Raw genomic sequence first — 24,722 nt, 5'->3', positions numbered from 1 at the left:
TCACTTCCAAGGTCATAGAACCAGCCAGTAGTGACACCAGGTCTCAAAGCCAGGCCTGTCCGACTCCCAAGTACGTGCTCTTAGCCATTTAGCCTGAAAGCCCAACACAACTCCCACCCTTTCACACAGATCTGGTTATTGGGGGTGTGCACCCACAGATTCTTCTATGCTGTGGTTCCATTCCCTGTAAGATGGGTGCCATTACACCATAGCCTTCAACTGCTTTCACACAGGCTTGGAAAATATGAACTGATTTATTTACTACTCTTTCTCTATGAGAGGCACTACAAGAGGCAATAAAGAACTCAGACTCTTGGGATCCCTGGGTGGCGCAGCGGTTTAGTGCCTGCCTTTGGCCCGGGGCACGATCCTGGAGACCCGGGATCGAATCCCACGTCGGGCTCCCTGCATGGAGCCTGCTTCTCCCTCTGCCTGTGTCTCTGCCTCTCTCTCTCTCTCTGTGACTATCATGAATAAATAAATAAAATCTTTTAAAAAAAAAAAGAACTCAGACTCTGGAACCTGAGAGCCTGTGTTCAAATATCTACTCTGCCACTATTTGGCTCTATGACCTGGGCAAGTTGCTTGACCTTCTGGGGCCTTAATTTCCTCACCACTCACATACTGGGGATACTGACTGTGCCTATGTCAGAGGTTTAACGTGAAGACTCAACCTCTACATGGGTCCCATGTGTAAAGCACTGAGAATATTGCCTGCCCCCTCTATACAAACACTGCCTAATTGTTAGGTACTATTATTATTACTATACATGCTTCATGATGAAGGCCTATGAACTTCTCTGACTTAAATGCCTCTGGCTGAAATGTTGCATGTTCAGCCTTAACCCAAAGATGAAACAGGACTTAAAAATTTGAAACTGAACACACCCATATAACTGCAAACAGAATGGTAAAGATGGTCTCCCAAGCCCTGCCCGGAGTCCTACATGAGAAGAGCCCTCCCACCCGGCGTTCAAAGATCAACAGACAAAGGGGCTCACCTTTTGACCATGTTCCTGGTGTACCAGATGCAAGGGAAAGACTCCTTCAGAATGGTTTTGTAATGCCTGTTCAGGTCCCTTCCGGCCAGCGAACACCGGTAATTCCCCACAATCACTCCATCTGGATTTAACATAGGAACTACTTTGAAGACAAAGATATCCCTGAGGAGCTGGGCATCTGGGGAGTTGCTAAGGATGAAGTCCAAAAAGCCTTTCATGATCCAAGAGCCATTACTTTCTCCAGGGTGGACTCTGGCGCTCAAGACCACAGCTTTCTTTGCAGCTGCCTCTCGAGGGGTCCGGGATGGGTTGGTGATGGTGAGCAGGTAGACGGTGTTCCCAGCGAGGCTCCTGCATAACGTTCGAAGCTTGCAGAACTGAGATTGCACCGGGTTGTTCGCCACTGACAGCAGGTAGCATTGCAAGTCAGTGTACGTATAGGGGTAGAAGTGTGCGAAGAAGCAAGTGTCCTGGTCGTGTGGAAACTGAATGGTCCACGTGAGACAGTAAAAGGGCTGCTGTCCATCATCTGTGTTGTTCTTATAGTACCTGATTTCATTTCCTTCTCGCCTCCAGCCAACGTTGTGGGTGTTGGCATCCAGCTGGGAGTACATGAGTGGCTTCATCCCTACAGTATAAAGGCTCTTGGGTTTTAGCAAGTTGACAATGGTGAAGCGGTAGGTAGTATCTTTTCTAGTGTTCTGAACACGAAAATAAAACCACTGAGTGTGTTTGTTTGTGTAGAGGTCAGTTCGCAAGGTGAGTTCATACTCATAGGTATCTCTGCAATGGAGAAAACAGAAGAGTATCTCTGTAACCCCACATCCCTCTCTCAAAAAACAAATCCAAAAAGTGCATTGTTTCCCCCTGGCAAAAATAGATCTTATTACAACCGGAAAGCCTACTACATCAACTATTAATTTTCTAATTTAGGGGATCCCTGGGTGGCGCAGCGGTTTGGCGCCTGCCTTTGGCCCAGGGCGCGATCCTGGAGACCCGGGATCGAATCCCACGTCGGGCTCCCGGTGCATGGAGCCTGCTTCTCCCTCTGCCTGTGTCTCTGCCTCTCTCTCTCTCCCTGTGTGACTATCATAAATAAATAAAAATTAAAAAAAAAATTTCTAATTTACATAGTACCCCAACTTACACTATTAGGCTGGTAGAAATGTGGGTAAATATGTTGGCAAATTGAACACCAATAAAAAATAAATTTATAATTAAAAAAAAAGAAATTTGGGTAAAGAAAGTTTACTTGGGGTGTTTGGAAGCTCTATGAGCTTCTTAGTATCTTTCTGGAGTGTTCAGTAGCACTTCAGTACATTTCCCTGAACAGCAGCAAAGCCAGAGCCCTCTGTTGGCTATTGGCTACATCCTGGAGGTAACCACTGTGGAGAAGACCCCTCCACCTCTGGTGTTATTGTACCTTTGATCATTGAGGGGGCACTTCTGGAATGCATTCACCTTATTGAAAAGTAGAAGGATGAGTGTGCAGAAGAGGAAATACAGATGCCAAATCCTGAAAAGATGCTCACCCACAAGCTTAAGTCAAGAATTGCAAATTACAGAGGTGCCTGGGTTGCTCAGTTGGGTATAAGTGGCTACCTTCAGCTCAGATCCCAGGGGCCTAGGAGTGAATCCTGCATCCGGGTCCCTGCTAAGTGGGGAGCCTGCTCCTCCCTCCTGCTTGTGCATGCCTGCTCTCTCTTTTTCTCTCTCTCAGATACATAAATAAGGTCTTTAGGGGATCCCTGGGTGGCGCAGCGGTTTGGCGCCTGCCTTTGGCCCAGGGCGCGATCCTGGAGACCTGGGATCGAATCCCACATCGGGCTCCCGGTGCATGGAGCCTGCTTCTCCCTCTGCCTGTGTCTCTGCCCCTCTCTTTCTCTGTGACTATCATAAATAAATAAATAAAAATTAAAAAAAATAAGGTCTTTAAAGAAATAAAGAAATGCAAATTACAGTAGGCTGTTATTTTCCCTCCAACTCATGAATATTCCAGCTTGGGGCACAGTCACTCTCACACACTAGTGACAGGAACTGGAATCATGTTCAAGGGCAGTTTAGGAAAAAATAGTGATACTTAAAGTATTCAAACCCTTTGACCTACCAAATTTATTTCTAAAATTTATCCTGTAAAACCACAAATATTTAAAAATATAAATGCGGGCAGCCTGGGTGGCTCAGCAGTTTAGCACTGCCTTCAGCCCAGGGCCTGATGCTGGAGACCCAGGATCGAGTCCCGCGTCAGGCTCCCTGCATGGAGCCTGCTTCTCCCTCTGCCTGGGTCTCTGCCTCTCTCTGTCTCTCTGTGTGTCTCTCATGAATAAATAAATAAAAATCTTAATAAATAAATGATAAAAATATAAATGCCTAAGAATGTTAATTCTATTAATTTAAACAAAAAATAGTAAACACCTTAATTTTCTATCAGTGAAGGCAAGGTAAATAAGATATGGAATACCCATAAAATAGAATAATATGAATTGTTAAAAATAAGGACATAAACCTGTGGTACTACTATAGGAAAACATCTAAAATTTATTAATTGGTGGGCGCTTGGGTGGCCCAGTCGGTTGAACATCTGCCTTCAGCTCAGGTCGTGATCCCAGGGTCCTGGGATCCAGTCCTGCATTGGGCTCCTTGCTCAGTGAGGAGTCTGCTTCTTCCTCTCCCTCTACCCCCTGCCCCGCCCCTCTGCCTGTGCTCTCTCTCTCTCTCTCAAATAAATAAAAATCCTTAAAAGTAAAATTTATCAATTGGCAAAAAAGCAATTTTTTTAAAGATTTTATTTATTTATTCATGAGAAACACAGAGAGGAGAGAGAGAGAGGCAGAGACACAGGCAGAGGGAGAAGCAGGCTCCATGCAGGGAGCCAGACATGGGACTCGATCCCGGGTCTCCAGGATTACGCCCTGGGCTGAAGGCGGCGCTAAACTGCTGAGCCACTTGAGCTATCCCAGCAAAAAGCAATTTGTAAAACAGTATGCATACCATTATCTTATTTTAAAAAATGAATAACTTCTGTTTGTTACATACACAGAAAAAGGGGGAAAATTACTGCATATATACTGAACTATTAACAGTTGCTGAATCTGGGGAGGTATGATTATAAGACTTCATAGTTTTAATGTTATGCATTTTTGTTAATACAAAAAACTTTTTAAGGATTTCATTTATTTCAGTAATTGCTACCTACAAGTGGGGCTTGAACTCATGGCTCTGAGATCAAGAGTTGGGCGCTCTACTGACTGAGTCAGCCAGGTACACTTATTAATACAAATTGTAAATGAGCACTAATTTCTTTCACAAGCAGAAAAAACAATGTAGATAAATCTGTGCTCTGGGGGAGAATGAGTCACAATTATTCCATTCTTGATCCCCATGACCTTTTCTCACCACCTCTCTTTTTCTTGAAAACACTCCTGACTCCTAATATGACTCCTAGAGAATGTGTCAGTCACTCCAGGTATTGCCCCTTTGGGAAATTCCTGTTACTCACACTCTGACAGCTTTTTGCAGATTCCCGCTCTCAAACCGTGACTCAAACAGGAGAGTATTATCCTCGGGTCCCTGCAGCGTGACAGCCGGCTCCCTGATAATCCCTCGTTTGCCTCCCACTCTGGAACTGGTGAAATAGGAACCCTCGGTGGGCACTGTGGATGAGACACACTATATTTAGGGTAGGTTCCACTTAGACTCCATTCATCCAACCAGTATTTACTGAGTTCCATTGTGTATTCAATGCCATTCGAGGTCAAGAATAATGAATATTCAGATTTTCAACCATCCTTGCTGAGATTTTTCATTTGAAACATCAGATTTCTTTGAGGACCTTTACGGTGGTGTAGAGACTGTGTGGCTGCCTTTTGCTGTGTGGCTGTGCCCCTGGCATCAGATACTGTTTGTACCCAATTAAGCCCTAATTTAAAAGCAGGTTGACAGATGATATTCCACATACAGCATCTGAAAAAGTTTACAATTTTAATTCTAAAAAAAAAAAAAAAAAGGCACCTATTTATTAATTTAAAAAAAGGTAAAGGAGAAAAAAAAAGAAAATAAAGTATACTCTATGTAATTTTTTTTGGAATATCCTTCCAGATTTAAATATAAAAAAAAAATTAGAAGTTCAAAAAGAATTGGCATGGCTAAATTAAGAAGGGAACAAAAATATCGTAGTAATTAGAGAAAAGAAAAGGTTAGGATTAAAATTTTATCTTTAATGCTAAGAAAAAATAAAATAAAATAAATAAATAAATAAATAAAATATAAAATAAAATAAATAAAATAAAATAATGCTAAGGGCAGCCCAGTGGCTCAGTGGTTTAGCACCTGCCTTCAGCCCAGTGTGTGATCCTGGAGTCCCAGGATCGAGTCCCGCGTCAGGATCCCTGCATGGAGCCTGCTTCTCCTCTGCCTGTGTCTTTGCCTCTCTCTCTCTCTCTCTCTCTCTGTGTTTCTCATGAATAAATAAATAAAATCTTTAAAAAAATAAAATAAACTGATACTAAAAAATAATTATAAAATTTATTTTAACAAAATTTAGATAACAATCACTCTATCTCTTTGGTGGGTTGTGACTTTAAAAAAATATTTTAGGGGTATCTGAGTAGCTCAGTGGTTAAGCATCTGCCTTCAGCTCAGGTCATGATCCCAGGGTCCTGGATCAAGCCTGCATCAGGCTCCTGGCTCATGTGTAATCTACTTCTCCCTCTCCCTCTGCTGTTCCCACTGCTTGTACTTTATCTCTCTCTGTCAAACAAACAAACAAATTAATTAATTAAACCTAAAAAAAATATTTTGGTTTAAATAAATATCTTGGGGTGCCTGGGTGGCTCAGTCAGTTGAGTGTCTGCCTTTGGCTCAGGTCATGATCCTAGGGTTCTAGGATCCAGCTCTGCATCAGGCTCCCTGTTCAGCAGGGAGTAGGCTTCTCCCTCTCCCTCTGTCTCTTCTCCCCTGTTCATGCTCTCTCTCTCTCAAATGAATAAATGAAATCTTTAAAAATTTTTGTTTATTTATTTATTTGGGGGGTGGGAAGAGGAAGAATGTGTGGGTGAGACAGACAGAATCTTTATAAGCAGACTCCCTGCTGAGCACAGAGCTCCACTCGGGGCTCAATCCCATGACCCTAAAATCACGACCTGAGCAAAAACCAAGAGTTGGATACTCAACTGACTGAGTCACTCAGGTGCCCCTGCAATTTTTAAAAAGATTTTAGGTAATCTCTACACCTAAACTTACAACTCTAAGATTAAGAGTCATTTACTCCACTGAAAAGTCAGCCAGCTGCCCCTGGGGTAGCAATTTTTCAGACAAATTCAGTGAGACTGATTTTATTTTTTGTTTAAAGACTTCATGTGACACAGAGAGAGAGAGAACATGAGAGCACAAGTAGGGGGAGCTGCAGGAAGAGGGAGAGGCAGAAGCAGGCCCCTCACTGAGCAGGGAGTCCATCTCAGGGCTTGATCCCAGGACTCTGGGATCATGACCTAATCTAAAGGAAGGTGCCCAACCAACTGAGCCACTCAGGTGCCCTCAGGTGCCCCCATCCTGACATTATTAATTCAAAACTACTTCTTCCTTGGGAAGGTTCCTATTATTTCCTGGCTCATTACTCTTGAACATTATATTTCCTTTCCGTCTTTCTTCTTTTTTTTTTAAGATTTTATTTATTCATGAGAATACACAGGGAAGAGAGAGAGAGAGAGAGAGAGAGAGAGAGAGAGAGGCAGAGACACAGGCAGAGGGAGAAGCAGGCTCCATGCAGGGAGCCCGACATGGGACTCGATCCTGGGACTCCAGGATCATGCCCTGGGCTGAAGGCAGGTGCTAAATCGCTGAGCCACCTGGGCTGCCCTCTTTTTTTTTTTTTTTTTTTTTTTTAAGTAAACTCTATTCTCCAACTTCCATGGGGACCTTGAACTCATGACCCCAAGATCAAGAACCACATGCTCTAGCATGCTCTGACTGAACCAGCCAGGCGCCCTTATCCCCTTTCTGCCTTAAATATTACTATGACCACTGGCTCTACATCTTACCCATCATCGCTTGTTATTGTCTATTTTTATTGTAGCTATCTTACTGTGATTTGATATTTCTGTCCCCTCAGTTCTGATTTTGATAATTTGTGTCTCTTCTTCTTTTTTCATGGTTGATCTAGCTAAAGTTTTGTCAATTTTGTTGATGTTTCCAAACAACCAACTTTTGGTTTGATTTTCAGATTATTTTCCTGTTTTCTATTTCTTTTTTTTTTTTTAAGATTTTATTTATTTATTCATAAGACAGAGAGAGAGAGAGGCAGAGACACAGGCAGAGGGAGAAGCAGGCTCCATGCAGGGAGCCCGATGTGGGACTCGATCCCGGGACTCCAGGATCATGCCCTCGGCTGAAGGCAGGTGCTAAACTGCTGAGCCACCCAGGCATCCCCCGTTTTTTGTTTCATTGATTTCCATTCTTATCTTTATTATGCCCTTCTATCTGGTTTCTTTGGACTTAGTTTGTGCTTATTTTTCTAATTCGTTAATATGAAACCTTAGGTAATTGATTCGAGATCTTTCTTCCTTTCAAATACAGGCATTTAAAGCCATATATTTACCCTGCAATGCTTTACCTGCATCTCATAAAGTTTGATATGCTGTTTTATCTTTACTCAGTTGAAAACATTTAACTCTTCTTTTTTTTATTTTTTTTATTTTATTTATTTATGATAGTCACAGAGAAAGAAAGAGAGGCAGAGACATAGGCAGAGGGAGAAGCAGGCTCCATGCACCGGGAGCCCGATGTGGGATTCGATCCCGGGTCTCCAGGATTGCGCCCTGGGCCAAAGGCAGGCGCCAAACCGCTGCGCCACCCAGGGATCCCCTAACTCTTCTTATGTTTTTTTTAACTTATGGGTTACTTAGAAATGTCCTATTCAATTTCCACATATTTGTATATTTCCCAGATTTCATTCTGTTGTTGATTTTTAAAAATTCTTAATACTAAATAGGCTCCATGACTTGGGCTTAAAGCCACAACCTTGAGATCAAGACCTGAACTGATGCCAAGAGTCAGATGCTCAACTGACTGAGCCACCTAGGCTCTGATTTCTTTGTTTTTTGTTTTTGTTTTTGTTTTTTTTAGGCTCTAATTTCTAATTCAATTTTGTTGTGGTAAGAAAATATATTTTGTATGATTTCAAGACTTTCTTAACAACCGACATATAGTGTATACTGGGGGAATGTACCATGTGCTTTTGAAACAAATACGTATTTTGCTATTTTTGTTGGGTACAGTGTTCTGCACATTTTTTTAAAAGACGTGGATTCTGGGATGACTGGTGGCTTAATGATTGAGCATCTGCCTTTGACTCATGGGATCTAGGATCGAGTCCCACATCGGGCTCCCTGCAGGAAGCCTGCTTCTCCCTCTGCCTATGTCTTTGCCTCTCTCTCTGTGTCTCTCATGAATAAATAAATAAATCTTTAAAAAAAAAAGACACGGATTTTACTGTAGGAAGTCTGCAAATTAATGGAATTTACTTAAACCACATAGTAAATGATAGTCATATGCATATACTACAAAGTACTCATTAATGAATAGAAAGATGGAGAAAAGAAGAGCAAGTCCCCCGAAAACCAATAATCTGATTTTTAAGAAGGGGAATGACACGGAAGCTCTTTTTTTTTAAAATATTTTATTTAGTTATTCATAGAGACAGAGAGAGAGAGAAAGGCAGAGACACAGGCAGAGGAAGAAGCAGGCTCCATGCAGAGAGCCCAACATGGGACTCGATCCAGGGTCTCCAGGATCATGCCCTGGGCTGCAGGCGGCGCTAAACCGCTGCACCACCGGGGTTGCCCCACAGAAGAAGCTCTAAAATGGGCTTAGAATTATTAGAAAAAGGTACTGTCATTTTATTTTTTATTTTATTTTATTTTTTTAAAAGATTTTATTTATTTATTCATTAGAGACACAGAGAGAGAGAGAGAGAGAGAGACAGAGACACAGGCAGAGGGAGAAGCAGGCTCCATGCAGGGAACCCGACACGGAACTCGATCCCAGGTCTCCAGGATCACACCGTGAGCTGCAGGCGGCGCTAAACCTCTGCGCCACTGGGGCTGCCTGGTACTGTCATTTTAAAATACAAATGAAATTTTAAAGCTGATTGGCCATGACTTTCAGGGCTCCCTGTTCAGGTTGGTCTGGAAAGACTATTTATTTATCACTAAACTACAGATTTTTATTTTATTTATTTTATTTTTTATTTTTTTAAAACTATAGATTTTTAAAGACCATTGTTATTATACAAAATATATTCATTATAACTCTGTCATGATTAATCATCAACTTAATAACAATACCTGAATCTAATTGATAGACAACTGTGCCTTTTTCTTCTCCCACAATTTCTGGCAACTTTTCATTTCCTGTAGGTTGATAGAAATATTCTGGTTGAGGTGGAACCCACTCTGAAAGAAAACATTAAAAAAAAAAAACCCACAAAATAAATAAAGTTTTATCTAAAAGTAATATATGATTATCATAATTATTATCCAAGTGATTAGTTTAGTTGAATCAAACCAAATTTTCACCCTATGTTTCTAATTTGTTTGTAAATTAACTGTCTTGCTTCTTTCCATAAAGACTATGAAGAGATCTTTTTTTTTTAATTTATTTATTTATGATAGTCATCAGAGAGAGAGACAGAGAGAGAGGCAGAGACACAGGCCAGGGAGAAGCAGGCTCCATGCACTGGGAGCCCGATGTGGGATTCAATCCCGGGTCTTCAGGATCGCGCCCTGAGCCAAAGGCAGGCGCCAAACCGCTGCGCCACCCAGGGATCCCTATGAAGAGATTTTTAACAAAAAGCATATACAACAGAAGTATAAACTTTATTTTTTTTTTAAGATTTTATTTATTTATTCATGACAGACACACAGAGAGAGGAAGAGACAGGCAGAGGGAGAAGCAGGCTCCATGCAGGGAGCCCAACGCGGGACTCGATCCTGGGACTCGAGGATCATGTCCTGGGCCAAAGGCAGGCACTAAACCACTGAGCCACCCAGGAATCCCCTTAGATTGTATTTTTAAGTAATCTCTACACCCAACATGGGCCTTGTACTCACAACCCCAAGATCAAAAGTCACATACTTCACAGACTGAGCCAGCCAGGTGTGCCAAGCTTCTTTTTAAAGTCAGGAATATATAGAACGCCTGGGTGGCTCAGCAGTTGAGTGTCTGCCTTTGGCTCAGGCCCTGATGGAGCCCTGCATTGAGCTCCCTGCCATGGGGAGGCTGCTTTTCCCTCTCCCTCTGTCTGCCACTCCCCCTGCTTATGCTCTCTCTCTCTCTCTCTCTAATAGATAAAATAAAATAAACTCAAAATGGATCAAAGGGGGCGCCTGGGTAGCTTAGTTGGTTAAGTGGCTGCCTTCAGCTCAGGTCATGTTCCCAGAGTCCTGGGATCAAGCCCCACATCAGGCTCCCTGATCGAAGGGCAGCCCGCTTCTCCCTCTGTACCGCTTGTGCACTTGTGCATGTGCTCTCTCTCAAATAAATAAATAAAATCTTAAAAAAATATATTAAAGATTTGAATGTAGATCTGAAATCATAAAACTCATAGAGGAAACCACAGGCAGCATTAAGCTCCTTGATATTGGTCTTGGCAATGATTTTTTTTTTTAATCTGACACCAAAAGCACAAGACACAAGAGCAAAAATAAACAAGTGGGGCTACATCAAACTAAAAAGCTTCTTTGCAGCAAAGAAAACCATAAAAAAAATGAAAAGGCAACCATTAACTGGGAAAAAATATGTGCAAGTCAAGTATCTGATAAGGGGTTAGTATTCAAAATATATAAAGAATTCACTGGGCAGCCTGGATGGCTCAGCGGTTTAGCGCCGCCTTCAGCCCAGAGCGTGATCCCGGAGACCCGGGATTGAGTCCCATGTCAGGTTCCCTGCATGGAGCCTGTTTCTCCCTCTGCTTGTGTCTCTGCCTTTCTCTCTCCTCTCTGTATATTCTCATGAATAAATAAATAAAATCTTAAAAAAAAAGAATTCATACAATTTCATAGCAAACAAAATATCTATTCAGAAGATCTAAATTTAAAAAAAAGCCATATGGATGGCCAACAGGTACATGAAAAGATGCTCTACATCATTAATCATCAAGGAAATGCAAATCAAAACTACAATAAGAATCACCTCATACCAGTTAGAAAGGCTTATAATCAAAAAGACTAGGAGTTGCTGGAGGGGAAGTGGGGGGGGATGGGTAACTGGGTGATGAGCATTAAGGAGGGCATATGATGTAATGAACACTGGGTGTTATATGCAAGTGATGAATCACTAAAGTCTACTATATGTTAATTAATTGGATTTAAATAAAATAAAATTTAAAAAAGAAACTAAACAAACAAAGAAATCTATTAAAAAATTATACTCCTCCCCAAAGACTAGAAATAATAATTTTAGCTGAGGATGTGGAGAAAAGGGAACCCTTTGTGTTGGTGGAAATGTAAATTAGTGCAGCCACTATGAAAAATAGTATGGAGGTTCCTCCAAAGATTAAAAATTGAACTACCAGGCACGCTTGGGTGGCTCAGTGGTTGAGCATCTGCCTTTGGCTCAGGGCATGATCCTGGGGTCCTGGGATCGAGTGTCCCACATCAGGCTCCCCACACAGAGCCTGCTTCTCCCTCTGTCTATGTCTCTGCCTCTCTCTGTGTCTCTCATGAATAAATCAATAAAATCTTTTAAAAAAATAAAGATTTGTTTATTTATTATTTTAGAGGGGTAGGGGGAGAGGGAGGGATAATCTCAAACAGACTCCTCTTTGAGCACAGAGCCTGATGTGGGGATCAACCTCTCAACCTTGAGATCATGACCTGAGCCACGATCAAGAGTCATATACTCAGCCAACTGAGCCACTTAGACACCCATTTTTTCAGTTTAAATAAACTTGAATTAAAAAAAAAAAAAAAAACTAGCTCAAGGTAATATGGCTCAAGTAAGTGGTAGATCTGGGCCCAGAACCTTATTGGAATTACTCCAAAATCTGTGCTTAAAATTGCTGTTCTTTACTGCTTCTAATATTATCTTTTGATTGACTGAACTTAAAAAAAATAAAGAAAAAACAATAATGACACAACTCAGTAAAAAACAATGCTAATTTCTTATTTTTAAGGTGATAGGGAGTGATGAGGCTGTCAATTTGGTTTAAACCATAAGGTGTTTGTTATTAAATTTCCTTGAAATTAAAATAAAATAAAATAAAATAAAATAAAACAAATTTCCTTGAAATTAAAAAAAAAATGCTTTTTATTTTTTTTTATTTTTTTTTTAATGCTTTTTAAAAGATCTAGTATGGGGATCCCTGGGTGGCTCAGCGGTTTGGCGCCTGCCTTTACCCCAGGGTGTGATCCGAGAGTCCTGGGATCAAGTCCTACATCAGGCTCCCTGCATGCAGCCTGCTTCTCTCTCTGCCTGTGTCTCTGCCTCTCTCTGTCTCTCATGAATAAATAAATAAAATCTTTATAAATAAATAGTTAGATAAATAGATAAATAAATATATAAATAAATAATAAAATAAATAAATAAATAAATAAATAAATAAATAAATAATCTAGTACTAGGGCACCTGACTGGCTCAGTCAGTAGAGAATGCAACTCTTGATCTTGGAGTGGTGAGTTCAAGCCCAATGTTGGGCCTAGAGCTTACTTTAAAAGGAGAGAGAGAGAGACAAAGAGATATATCGAGCTTTGGTCGATTATCACTGCAATAACGTGGTTATTAAATTCTAGTTTCCCATTTTTTTCATCTTTTGGAACTGAGTCCAAAAACCTCACAGGAATTTTGCCTATTTGATACAGCAAAATAATAGTAAAATTCTATTGTTCATCCAGATCAAACTGGAACTTTTATCTAAAAATTGAACAGGGCGTGATCCTGGAGACCCTGGACTGAGTCCCACGTCGGGCTCTCTGCATGGAGCCTGCTTCTCCCTCTGCCTGTGTCTCTGCCTCTCTCTCTCTCTGTGTCTTTATGAATAAATAAATAAAATATTTTTTAAAAAAAGATTCTCTCTTTAAAAAAAAAAATAAAGATTGAACAGGGCAGGAACAGATGATCTTAGGACTTCTAAGCTATTGTGCTAATGCAAAATGCCACCTCTTCCCCACATTTCCAAACACCTTAAGAACAGTTCTGTGCCCAGTTACACTGAGCACATCCCTGTATTTTTAGCTTTAACTCTTGTCTTTCAGGCTCAGTGCTCCATGGTTGTCCAGATATGCCATGCTCTTTTTCTATGTCCTCTAACTAAAATCCTTTTTTTTGACCCTCTCAGTTGGATCACTTGTAACTTATCATCAGCTCTCAGCTTACCATGTCAACTCCTCTGGGAAACCCTCCCTATTTTTCCAGGCTCAGGTTAAGTGTTCCCAGAGGGACTAAACTCTATGCAATTGCCTGGTTATATCTTCAACAATGCTACCAGTAGGCAAAATTTGGGTGTCTTCACCTGGTTCATCCTTATGTCCATAACACCAAGTACTATACTTTCCATATGGTAGATGCTTAATAAATACATATTGAGTGGAAACTGTCAGGGGGAAGTGTGAAAGTAAGAAACATCCAGGTTTACCTAGCAGTCTAAGACAGATACAATGCCTGATAGAAGAGTTCCAGCCATTAGAAAAGGGCCCACTTTTTAATGCAACCCACTTCTGAAAGGCCTCACGTAACTAAGACTAAAGGCTGTATCTGTACCACTAACAGCTCAAAGATATAACTAGTGATCTCACAAAAATAGTCTCCACCATTTCCATAAAAAGACTCCAACAAGGGATGCCTGGGGGGCTCAGCAGTTTGGCACTTGCCTATGACTCAGGGTGTGATCCCATGATCCTGGAGTCCTGATCAAGTCCCACATGAGGCTTCCTGCATGGAGCCTGCTTCTCCCTCTGCTTATGTCTCTGCCTCCCTCTGTATGTCTCTCATGAATAAATAAATAAAATCTTAAAAAAAACCAACAAACTCAAAATACAATTAAAAACAATAAAAACTATGTTCTAGTATATATAGTTCATTAGTTATACCAAAGTTGGCACAAATACAACTCATAAAACTCAACCAAGCATATTCATACCGAGACAGGAATACTAGAAAACTGATTTAAGTATCGATATATTTTGGCTTTTAGAAAGAGATCCTCCATTCCAACAACCTCAGAAGCATCTATGTTTACACACTAGTATAACTTTTTACTTTGACCAGTGTGTACCAGCTTCCCATAGCTCAATCATTTCCAGATGAGTTAACAGATGTTGAATCTATCCTGCCTTGTACTTATGCTGGACTTAATAGATTCTCATAAAAGTGTCTCTGTCAGAACAGCAGGGCTGCGACACATAAGTCACATTACCGATATGATGAAGGTTTTCCTTGATGACTTCACATTCTATTGGCCACCTTGGTGCCTGCAGTGGCCCACTGCTAGGGAAGAAGGCAAAGAGATCTCGGGGTTCTCGAAGACATGGGTTTACTTCACCAAATTCATCATGAAGAAGTTGTCTGCTCTTAAGAGGTGAACTAAGCATAAGGGGATCTGCGGAGGGAAAGGGAATGAGTGAGCAGCTTTCTTTTCCTCTCCGGGGACATTACTGCTCGACTGTGACAACTAAGTGACTTGAAGCACTGTATTAGAATTAGGAGCAGAGGTGCACAATCCTACGACATGCATCTCCTTCAAAAATTAGATTTCGGCCAGGATAACAGCATCAAAATTGCCAAAGTTACATACACATTCTGTGCAGTCTATTAAATATTTAAATGTAAAGCTTGGAGAAATTTTTTGTTTTTTTAAATCAAATTATGTCATATTATTTTTGTTTAGAGAGAGGCAAAACAGGAAACTTTCATTTCACCCATTAGCATTGTAGAGAAAAGTAGCTAGGACTCTATTAATTAGGGTTAAACACTCTATAAATTAACTTTCAAGTTCAAAATACAGTGGTTGGGAGGACAGAGAGATGAATGACATGGGGGCCTAGGGGAGGGCAGAGGAACGAGCAGGCAGGAGAGAGATGAACTCTTGGGAAACAGGATGAGAGAAAAGGGAGGAAAAGAGGCTTCCAGGGTAGAGAACAAGGAAAATGAGGGGAAGAAGGAAAAGGAAGGAAAGAAGGGAGAGGAAAGGTCAAAGGTCCCTGGCATGGTGAGTGCCATATCTGGCAGGGAGAGCAGCGAGGAAAGGTCAAAGGTCCCTGGCATGGTGAGTGCCATATCTGGCAGGGAGAGCAGCGAGTGAAGACATCGTAAAGCAGGTTGAGTTTTCAGGTCTGGAAGGATATGGAATACCTCTGCTCACAGCTTCTATCTGTCTGTGCGCCGCTGAAGATACACAGGTGGGCCCTAGAAAGAGGAAGGAGGAGGCCTGGTTTGTCCTAGGGATCTGTGACTTGCTTCCCCCCCCTCCACACCCCCTCCCCCCCGCCGCCACTCTGTTTCCCTGTCCCTTTCTACCACCCCTCAACTACCAGTTAGGTCTCCATTTTTTATTCTTCCTTTCTTTTCTTTCTTTCCTTCCTTTTTTTAAAAAGACTTTATTTATTTATTTATTTATTTATTTATTTATTTATTTATTTATTTATTAAGATTTTATTTATTTATTCGTGAGAGATAGAGAGAGAGAGGCAGAGACACAGGCAGAGGGAGAAACAGGCTCCATGCAGGGAGCCCAAAGTGGGACCCCATCCCTGGTCTCCAGGATCAGGCCCCGGGCTGAAGGTGGCGCTAAACCACTGAGCCACCCAGGCTGCCCTATTTATTTATTTTAGAGAGAATGTGTGAACCTGGAAAGGAGCAGGGGGAAAGGGACAACCAGACTCCATGCTGAGGGCTGAGGCCAACTCAGGGCTCGATCTCACAACCTTGAGATCATGACCTAAGCTGAAATCAAGAGTTGGAGGCTTATCAAACTAAGCCACCCAGGCACCCCTCTTTTCCTTCTTTAAAAAAAAAAATTTTTTTTAAATTTTAGGGCCTCATTTTTTCCATCTCTTAATCTTTTCCTTAGTTTGATGGTGGTGGGGGAGGGCAATGAACATTTGAAAAGATGCTAAAGCTGCTCAATCTCACTCATGAAGAAATGTAAACCAGTATGACAAGGAGATATGTTTACCTAACAGACATGAAAAACATTTATGTGTTTTTACATTCATCCTGGCACAAGTGTAAGTAAACAGGTACTCTCAGAACCTGCCTGGCAAGAAGGCAAACTGGTAGTATGCCTGGGTGGCTCAGTCAGTTAGATGTCTGACCCTTGATTTTGGCTCAGGTCATGATCTCAGGATTGTGGGATCAGGCTCCATGATCAGCGGGGAGTCGGCTTGAGATTTTCTCTCTCTCTCCCACTCCCTCTGCCTCTCCTGCTCATGCTCTCTCTCTCTCCCTCTCCAAAATAAATAAATCTTAAAAAAAAAAAGATGTGTTGCAAAAAAATAAAATAAAATAAAAATAAATAAATAAATAAAATGCTTTGCTACAAAGATGGATGAAAAAAATGTCTTCTTCATGCAAATTATCAAAACAGGAAAAAAGAAGTCCTATTATTAATATATTCTAAAACTCATTCACTAGGGATGCCTGGGTATGTCAGAGGTTAAACATCTGCCTTTGGCTCAGCTCATGATCCCGGGGTCCTGGGATTGAGTCCCACATCGGGCTCCCTGCATGGAGTCTGTTTCTTTCTCTGCCTGTGTCTCTACCTCTCTCTGTGTGTCTCTCATGAATAAATAAATAAATAACTCTTAAAAAGACTTAAAAAAATAATAAAACTCATTCACGTTGTTACCTCTACCAACTGACTTTTATTTTTTATTATTTTTTAAGATTTTATTTATTTATTCATGAGAGACACAAAAAGAGAGAGGCAGAGGCACAGGCAGAGGGAGAAGCAGGTTCCATGCAGGGAGCCTGATGTGGGACTCGATCCCGGGACTCCAGGATCACGCCCTGGGACGAAGGTAGGTGCCAAACCACTGAGCCACCCAGGCATCCCTACTAGCTGGTTTTTAATTTCATGGTTTTTATGATACTGACACTGCCAAATGTTTTTTTTTTTTCAAATGTTTCTTATTAATGTTGAGTTATTAATGGGGCAGAAGGAAACAGAAGAGGGGCAAGCTGTAAGCCATCCCATCCAGATGAATCTCCTTTGCTCAACCACAGCCCTTCTACTCCCTGCCAGGAACTTTGGGACACAAGATTTCAAGGCATTGAGGTGTGAGCAAACATCTCTTTGAAAATGGGATTACTGCATCAAGGGTTATGTGCTATATTAAACTTCCCAGATATTGCCAAATTGCCTTTCTAAAATAATCTACCTATGCACAGCCCTAACAGCAGTGTAGGAGTGTTTCCCCACACTCTGACCTATATACTAGATGTAATTTAAAAAAAAAATTAAAAAAAAAATTTTTTTTTGCACAAATCCCACTAATTAAAAAAAATGGTACCTTGACATTTTGATTTGTATCTTTAATTAGAAGTTAAATTGAGCATCTTTTCATAAGCTTAAGTGTGGTTAAAAGAGCATCTTTTTCATAAGTGTGTGGTTTTTTAGAGATTTATTTATTTTTTTGAGAGAGAGCATAAGCATGCACACACAGGAGGAGATAGAGCAAGTGAATCTCAAGCAGACTCTCCACCCAGCATGGATCCTGATTTGGAGCTCAATCCCACAACCCATGAGATTATGATCTGCACGGAAACCAAGAGTCTGACACCCAACTGACTGAGCCACCCAGCACCCTATTTATTTTTATGAAAGGCTTGATCATGTCTTTTGCCCATTTTTTTTTTAATTTGGTCATCTTCTACATATTGATTTGTAAGAGCTACTATGTTAAATAAAGTAGTCCTCTGACATATTTGTCACAAACTCTTTTCAGTTTGTTATTGTTTATTCATTTTTTATAAAGATTTTATTTTTCCATTCATGAGAGACAGAGAGAGAGGCAGAGACACAGGCAGAGGGAGAAGCTGGCTCCCTGCAGGGAGCCCGATGTGGGACTCGATCCTGGAACTCCAGGATCACGCCTTGAGCCAAAGGCAGATGCCCAACCGCTGAGCCACCCAGGTGTCCCTGTTATTCTACTTTATTAATGGTATTTTATAGCTTTTGGCTTTTGTGTGGTCCAAAGGTTTTAACTAGGAGTGCCTGGGTGGCTCAGTTGGTTAATTGTCTGCCTTTGGCTCAGGTCATGATCCCAGGGTCCTGGCATCGAGATCGGAGTTGGGCTCTCTGCTCAGCAGGGAACCTGCTTCTCCCTCTCCCTCTGCAGCTCCCCCTGCTTGTTCTCTCTCTGTAAAATAAATAAATAAAATCTTTTTTTTTTAAAGGTCTTAACTAGGGCAGCCTCAGTGGCTTAGCGGTTTAGCGCCGCCTTCAGCCCAGGGTGTGATCCTGGAGACCCGGGATCGAGTCCCACAGCGGGCTCCCTGCAGGGAGTCTGCTTCTCCCTCTGCCTGTGTCTCTGCCTCTCTCTCTCTTTCTGTGTCTCTCATGAATGAATGAATGAATGAATGAATGAATGAATAAATCTTTAAAAAAATAAAAATAAATAAAAGGTCTTAACTAGAAAAAGGACACAATCAGATTCACAATAAAAAAGAATGCTATGTGGGAAATGGATTGAAAGAAATTAGTATGAAATAAGAGAGGAATTCAAGAGACTAGTAACTGAGGCTGTTTGAATAGTTAGAAATTATGGTAAGTCCAACTGGAATCAGGGAGGATGTGGGGAAAAGAAAAGTGAAGTGATGTCTGGTTGGTTATGCATTGAGGGAGAAATTCAACTGCACTCGCTCCTTAAATTCCAGAAGGAATCTGTGAAATTCTTATGAAAAATTATTTCTGGGGGGTGCCTGGGTGGCTCAGTGAGCTGAGCATTCCAACTCTTGGTTTCACCTTAGGTGGTGATCTTGAGGTTGTTGGATTAAGTCCTGCATTGGGCTCTACACTCAGTAGGGAGTCTGCTTGTCCTTCTCCCTCTCCTCCTCTCTCTCTCTCTTAAAATAAATAAACAAACAAATAAATAAATAAAATAAAATAAATAGTTTTGCTTAAGCTAGCTGAAATTGGTTTCCACCACTCTTACACAAAGTGCCTTAACAAATATCTCCATCAAAACCATATACAAATCAGGGCACCTGGATGGCTCAGTCAGCTAAGCATCTTGCTTTGGCTCAAGTGATGATCTCGGAGTCCTGGGATGGAGCCCTGCACCGGGTTCCCTGTTCAGCAGGGAGTCTGCTTCTCCCTCTGTCCCTCACCCTGCTCATGCTCTCTCTCTCTCAAATAAATAAATAAATCTTTTTTAAAAATTGTGTAAAAATCAATGTGCTACTCTTGACTAAGGAATCCTAACAAATTTTCCAAATATTTGAAGAAAAATAATCCAGAATGTATAGTATTTTAATTAAACCTGTAATCCAAAGTGGATCTAAATATAACATTTTTGAGTGATATCAGAAACTGGCCAAAGTTGTTCCTCTGGCTTTTCCTACATTCTCCTGAATCCCAAGGAGTTGCTCTGGCAGTGAGGTTTCCGGGGTTCACACACACTGATCATTACTCACATAGTAGCTTCTCCTTTTGCAGGGGGTCTGGTATCACATCTTCTCTTTCTCCAAAAGAGCCACTCAGCCCATATCGAGGATTATTCTTCCGAACATGCTGGTGTGAAGCTGAGTTTGGTAAACTGCCTCTCTGAGCTACAAATATGCAATTTAATTAAAGGTACTGGAAGGCTGGTTCATCATCTGTAACATCTAGATCAATACCAAAAGCATCACTACTATCAAAACTGCCCCTACGTCTGTTACCACCCATCACCACCACAGGCCTTTACAATGAATACATTCCAAAGAGAATACATTTCCAAAGAGCTTTCCATATTCCAATTTACATGAGTTTAAGCATCATTTTCTCCATTGTATGGTGAGGAGAGACTTGAGAAGCAGCATGGTAGAGTAGAAAGAGAAAAATGCCCAAAGCTGCTTTGTCTCGAGGGCTCTGCTGAATCTGGCAAACTGGAATATCAATTTTCAACAAATTAGGAATCACTTTATAAAAATGAAATAGTTGGGTAGCCCAGGGGGTTCAGTGGTTTGGCGCCGCCTTCAGTCCAGGGTGTGATCCTGGAGACTTGGGATCGAGTCCCACATTGGGCTCCCTGCATGGAGCCTGCTTCTCCCTCTGCCTGTCTCTCTCTCTCTCTGTGTCTCTCATGAATAAATAAAATCTTTAAAATTAATTAATTAATTAAAAAGAAACAGTTAAGGGGTGTCTGGGTGGCTCTGTCGGTTAAGTATCTGCCTTTAGTTTGGACCATGATCCCAAGGGTCCTCAGATAGAGCCCTGCCTCAGGCTCCCTGCTTATTAGAGAGCCTGCTTTTACCTCTCCCCCCTGCTCGTGCTCTCTCTCACTATCACTCTCTCTCTCAAATAAATAAGTAAAAACTAATACAATAATAATAATAATAATAATGAAATAATTAATAAGATTAATAAGGTTGATGGAAATAAAATCAATATTGAACTTAATTTTATTTCTAAATACCAGGAACAAAATTATAAAATAAAATTTTTTTTAAGATTTTATTTATTCATAAGAGACACAGAGAGGCAGAGACACAGGCAGAAGGAGTAGCAGGCTCCCTATGGGGAGCCTGATGCAAGACTAGATCCCAGGACTCCAGGATCATGACCTGAGCCAAAGGCAGATGCTCAACCACTAAACCACCCAGGTGCCCCAAAAGTCAAAATTTAAAGCGATACCATTTATGGTAGCATAACAATATGAAGCTCCATGAAAAAGTTAGAAATCTGGGGCAGCCTGGGTGGCCCAGCGGTTTAGCGCCGCCTTCAGCCCAGGGCCTGATCCTGGAGACCCCGGATCGAGTCCCACGTCGGGCTCCCTGCATGGAGCCTGCTTCTCCCTCTGCCTGTGTCTCTTCCCCAACCCCCTCTCTCTGTGTCTCTCATGAATAAATAAAATAAAATCTTAAAAAAAACGTTAGAAATCTTTTTTTTTAAATTTATGATAGTCACACACAGAGAGAGAGAGAGAGAGAGAGAGAGAGAGAGAGAGAGAGGCAGAGACAGAAGCAGGCTCCATGCACCAGGAGCCCAACGTGGGATTTGATCTCGGGTCTCCAGGATCATGTCCTGGGCCAAAGGCAGGCGCCAAACTGCTGCGCCACCCAGGGATCCCCAAAGTTAGAAATCTTATGGGCAGACAGTGAGACCTATGTAAATGAAGAAATAGAGTACATTCATATATCGCAGAACTCCCAAAATATAAGAATTAAAATTTAATAAAAAAGGATCGCAGAACCCAACATTGGAAAACTCTCATTTCTTGTGAAATTTGATCTGTAGATTCAATGCAACCTCCATTTTTTTTTTAAAAACATCTCAAGCTAATTCTAAAATGACACGGAAAAGGCGAGAATGGCCAAGAGACTTCTGAAGGACAGAATGGAGGATGTGTCTTTGCAGATCAGTAAAACGATTTTGATGCCCTACGGTGAAATTAAGGAAGAGTGTGTGGCCTTGGTACAAGGACAGACAGGTCCTTGCCTACACAGGCCCTCAAAAGAGGTGATATAGGGATCCCTGGGTGGCGCAGCGGTTTGGCGCCTGCCTTTGGCCCAGGGCGCGATCCTGGAGACCCGGGATCGAATCCCACATCGGGCTCCCGGTGCATGGAGCCTGCTTCTCCCTCTGCCTGTGTCTCTGCCTCTCTCTCTTTCTCTCTCTGTGACTATCATAAATAAATAAAAATTTTAAAAAAAAGGACTTTTCTTTAAAAAAAAAAAAAGAGGTGATATAGCACATCAATGGGGGAAAGAAGGTACTTTCCCCTTCATCTTTCCCTCGTGGCCCTAGAAAAATCTGTCATTAGTGTATCCAAGTGTAACTCCCGAGTTAATCGAACAGTTCACGAAGACAGAAAAGGCCATGCTGGGTAAGAATGAGATAGTACCTTTAAAGTAGCCATAGTATTGAAGATGATGGTACATAAAGTCTTCATAGGGATCAGGGCAAGTCTGTGAAAGGAAAAGCCATCTCCATCAGCAAAGTCCTTCCAAACCGTTCTTGAGTCCCCAAGGACTTGCGTCAACAAACCAAGTGAGCGACATTCATGCACGTTATTCTATCTTGGGGGCTCAAGATCTCCTGCCAGAAAAAGGCGCCCCCAGAATATACCTTCTGATCTAGCAGTACTGGATTTCTGAGGAGTTCCCGGAGAGGGAGTGTACCGACCTCCTGCTTCAGCTCTGTTTCCAATGCTGGGAACATGTTTACTTCCGCATGGTTTGCTGAAGATGAGTCCGTGACACCGGCATCCAGCCACAACCCCTGCCCAATTTCCAAAAGGGCAGCTGATTACACAGAAGCTAAAACAAAAACAAAAACAAAAACACCAGAACGGACAGCTGAAAAAAACTGCCGAAAGTCGCCCCACGCGATTTCAGGAAAGCCTGCCGCGTCGCTCCGTCGGCCCCGGCAACCCAGCCTCTCTGGCGTGCAAGCCGCAGGCTCCCGGCACCTGGTCCGAGGCCCCGGGGGCACACCTGAGCAGTGAGCGAGGGCGGCCAGTCCCGCGGCCTCCGCCTCCCGCGGCGCCAGGACCCTTGCGGGGGTGCCATGCTTCCCTCTCGGAGGAGGGAGATGCCCAGCACCAGGACGCAACAGGAAAGTGAAAGAAATGGGGACGGAGGGATTCCAACGGAGCGGCCTCGGAGGAGATAAAAGAAAGGTCAGGGGACCCGGACCGTGAGCCCTGAAAGTGGAATTCAGGGGCTCAGGGTTTTCTGGTCGCGGGGAAGGTGGTGAGGCGCAGTTTCCCTTGAGTCGGAGAGGAGGCGTAGAGATTGCCTAGGAGGGCAGAGGGGAGGAAGGGTGCGAGGCCTCCGCTCCCCGGCCCGTCTCGCGCAGCAGGGTGTGCGCGGCGCCCGCAGCGGCAGAGGCCACTGCACGGCGGGGACAGCGGCCCAGCCCCGCAGCCCGCGCAGAACACGCTCCCGGCGCTCACCCGCCACCGCTTTCCGCTGGGGACCCGGTAGCCTAGCAACCGCGAGGCGGAAGCGGGAGGGCGGGGCGGCTGGACGCTTCCGGCAGCGAGGCCCCGCCTCCAGGGCAAGGGCGTGGGCGTGGCTGTGAAGCCGGGGCGGGTCCCGCGCCGCTGGCCTCTGAGGTTTCGGAAGCTTTTCTGCCTTCGTTCGGTGTTGCAGCTCCGCTTCTGTTACCGAATTTGGATTGAATACAAGGCCAGTTAGTGGTCCTCAAAGATGTTCCAGACTTCTTAAGCATCTGACTCCTGGTTGGTTTGAACTCAGGTCGTGATCTTAGGGCCTCCGAGGAGTCGGCTTAGGATTCTCTCCCTCCCCCTTTCGTGCTCTAAAATAACAAAATCTTTAAAATTAGGTTAAAACTAGGTAACTGTTAGGGGTTGCTCAAAGGGAGCGGGTTCCCCTCTCCTTTTTAAGCCAGAGAGTCAGGATCTTCTCTCACCTCGTCAAAGAATCAATCTCGTAGATAAAAGGGAGTAAAGCAAGGAGTTTTATCAGGAGTGGGAGGGGTCCTGACAGGTTTGCCACTGAGGGCTTTCAGGATCAGTCTTTTATTGAAAGCTAACCAGGGAACTTGTATCTTTTTAGCTTCTCTACTGGCAGCACCATTAAGGACTGGTGATTAACATCTTTAACGGCTTCTTAGGGTCTGGTTATTTTCTGTTGACCACAGGACAGTGATGAAACACACACACACACACACCCTTTGGACACCTAGGGCAGCGTGGTCTGGTGTGTTCGCTTATCTCTGGTTTCCTTACCACCTCATTTTGGGGATTTCTGTGAGCCTGATCACATAGTCCCCCTACTTCTCCCTACCTAGTCTTGCCTGTCCCTTACTTTTGATGAAGGTGCAGGATAGTTGATAAGGCACAAGCTAACACCCTGCAACCTCTGCACCCCCGCTCCCAGGTGGGACATGTGACATTTCCCCAGGAAGTTCCTGTCTTACTAGAGGGAAAAACCTTGACAAAGGCAAGGCCTCCAGTATCCTCTAGGTAGGTCCTCTTTAGCATATGTGATTTCTTCTGAAAACCTCCCTTTTCCCCTACTCCTAACTCCCAAGTATATTATCAGCCACCCCTCACAACCGCAGCAGCTTTCTGCCCATGTGTCCTGTCCCCATGCTTTAATAAAACCACCATTTTGTACCAAAGACGTCTCAAGAACTCATTCTTGGTCATTGGCTCTTGACCTCACCCCACCAAACCTCAACATTCCTAAACTACATCATTTTGACCTTATATCTCACCACCCCATAGCTAGATTTGAAAACTTACAGGAAAACGGAATCCACACATTTTGACCATCAAATTCTCAGATTTTAGAATGCTCCATTCTGGGGTCACCTGGGTGACTCGGTTGAGCATCGGTCCTCGGCTCAGGTCATGATCTCAGGGTCCTGCGATCTAGCCCTGCATTGGGCTCTCTGCTCAAAGGAGAGCCTGCATCTCCCTCTGCGCCTCTGGACCCCTATGTGCCCCTTACTCATGCTCTTTCAAATAATGCCTATTTTCTCACCTTGGCCCCGCCCTCACCTCCACGGATTCAAGATCCTGTTTTCCTGAGAGCGATCCTTTAGTATTTACACC

At 42.8% G+C, this 24,722-nt stretch overlaps 1 protein-coding gene across 6 annotated transcripts in view; it reads right to left on the bottom strand.

Annotated features, from left to right (window-relative positions):
• Positions 1 to 23,403, bottom strand: part of AGBL2 (AGBL carboxypeptidase 2) — a 44,790-nt gene extending 21,387 nt beyond the window's left edge. For 3 of the 6 annotated variants that reach the window (XM_055315180.1, XM_055315183.1, XM_055315185.1), the window contains exons 1-9: positions 23,094 to 23,403; positions 22,265 to 22,455; positions 22,041 to 22,104; positions 19,630 to 19,764; positions 15,346 to 15,399; positions 14,411 to 14,593; positions 9,344 to 9,451; positions 4,501 to 4,654; positions 1,002 to 1,784 (exon numbers count right to left, since the gene is read on the bottom strand). In XM_055315180.1, the coding sequence (XP_055171155.1) occupies positions 1,002 to 1,784; positions 4,501 to 4,654; positions 9,344 to 9,451; positions 14,411 to 14,593; positions 15,346 to 15,399; positions 19,630 to 19,764; positions 22,041 to 22,104; positions 22,265 to 22,357 (1,574 nt within the window). In that variant the 5' untranslated portion in view covers positions 22,358 to 22,455; positions 23,094 to 23,403. Of the gene's footprint in view, positions 1 to 1,001; positions 1,785 to 4,500; positions 4,655 to 9,343; positions 9,452 to 14,410; positions 14,594 to 15,345; positions 15,400 to 19,629; positions 19,765 to 22,040; positions 22,105 to 22,264; positions 22,456 to 22,632 lie in introns of all 6 variants that reach the window. The other 3 variants (XM_055315181.1, XM_055315182.1, XM_055315184.1) reach the window with 3 other exon arrangements.
• Between the last annotated feature and the right edge of the window lie 1,319 nt (positions 23,404 to 24,722).

Source organism: Nyctereutes procyonoides, unplaced genomic scaffold (genome assembly GCF_905146905.1).
Source record: "Nyctereutes procyonoides isolate TBG_1078 unplaced genomic scaffold, NYPRO_anot_genome, whole genome shotgun sequence".
NCBI classification, from domain to species: domain Eukaryota; kingdom Metazoa; phylum Chordata; class Mammalia; order Carnivora; family Canidae; genus Nyctereutes; species Nyctereutes procyonoides.
The sequence above is the reverse complement of the archived record's forward strand: the minus strand, read 5'-3'. Positions and strand labels throughout refer to the sequence as shown.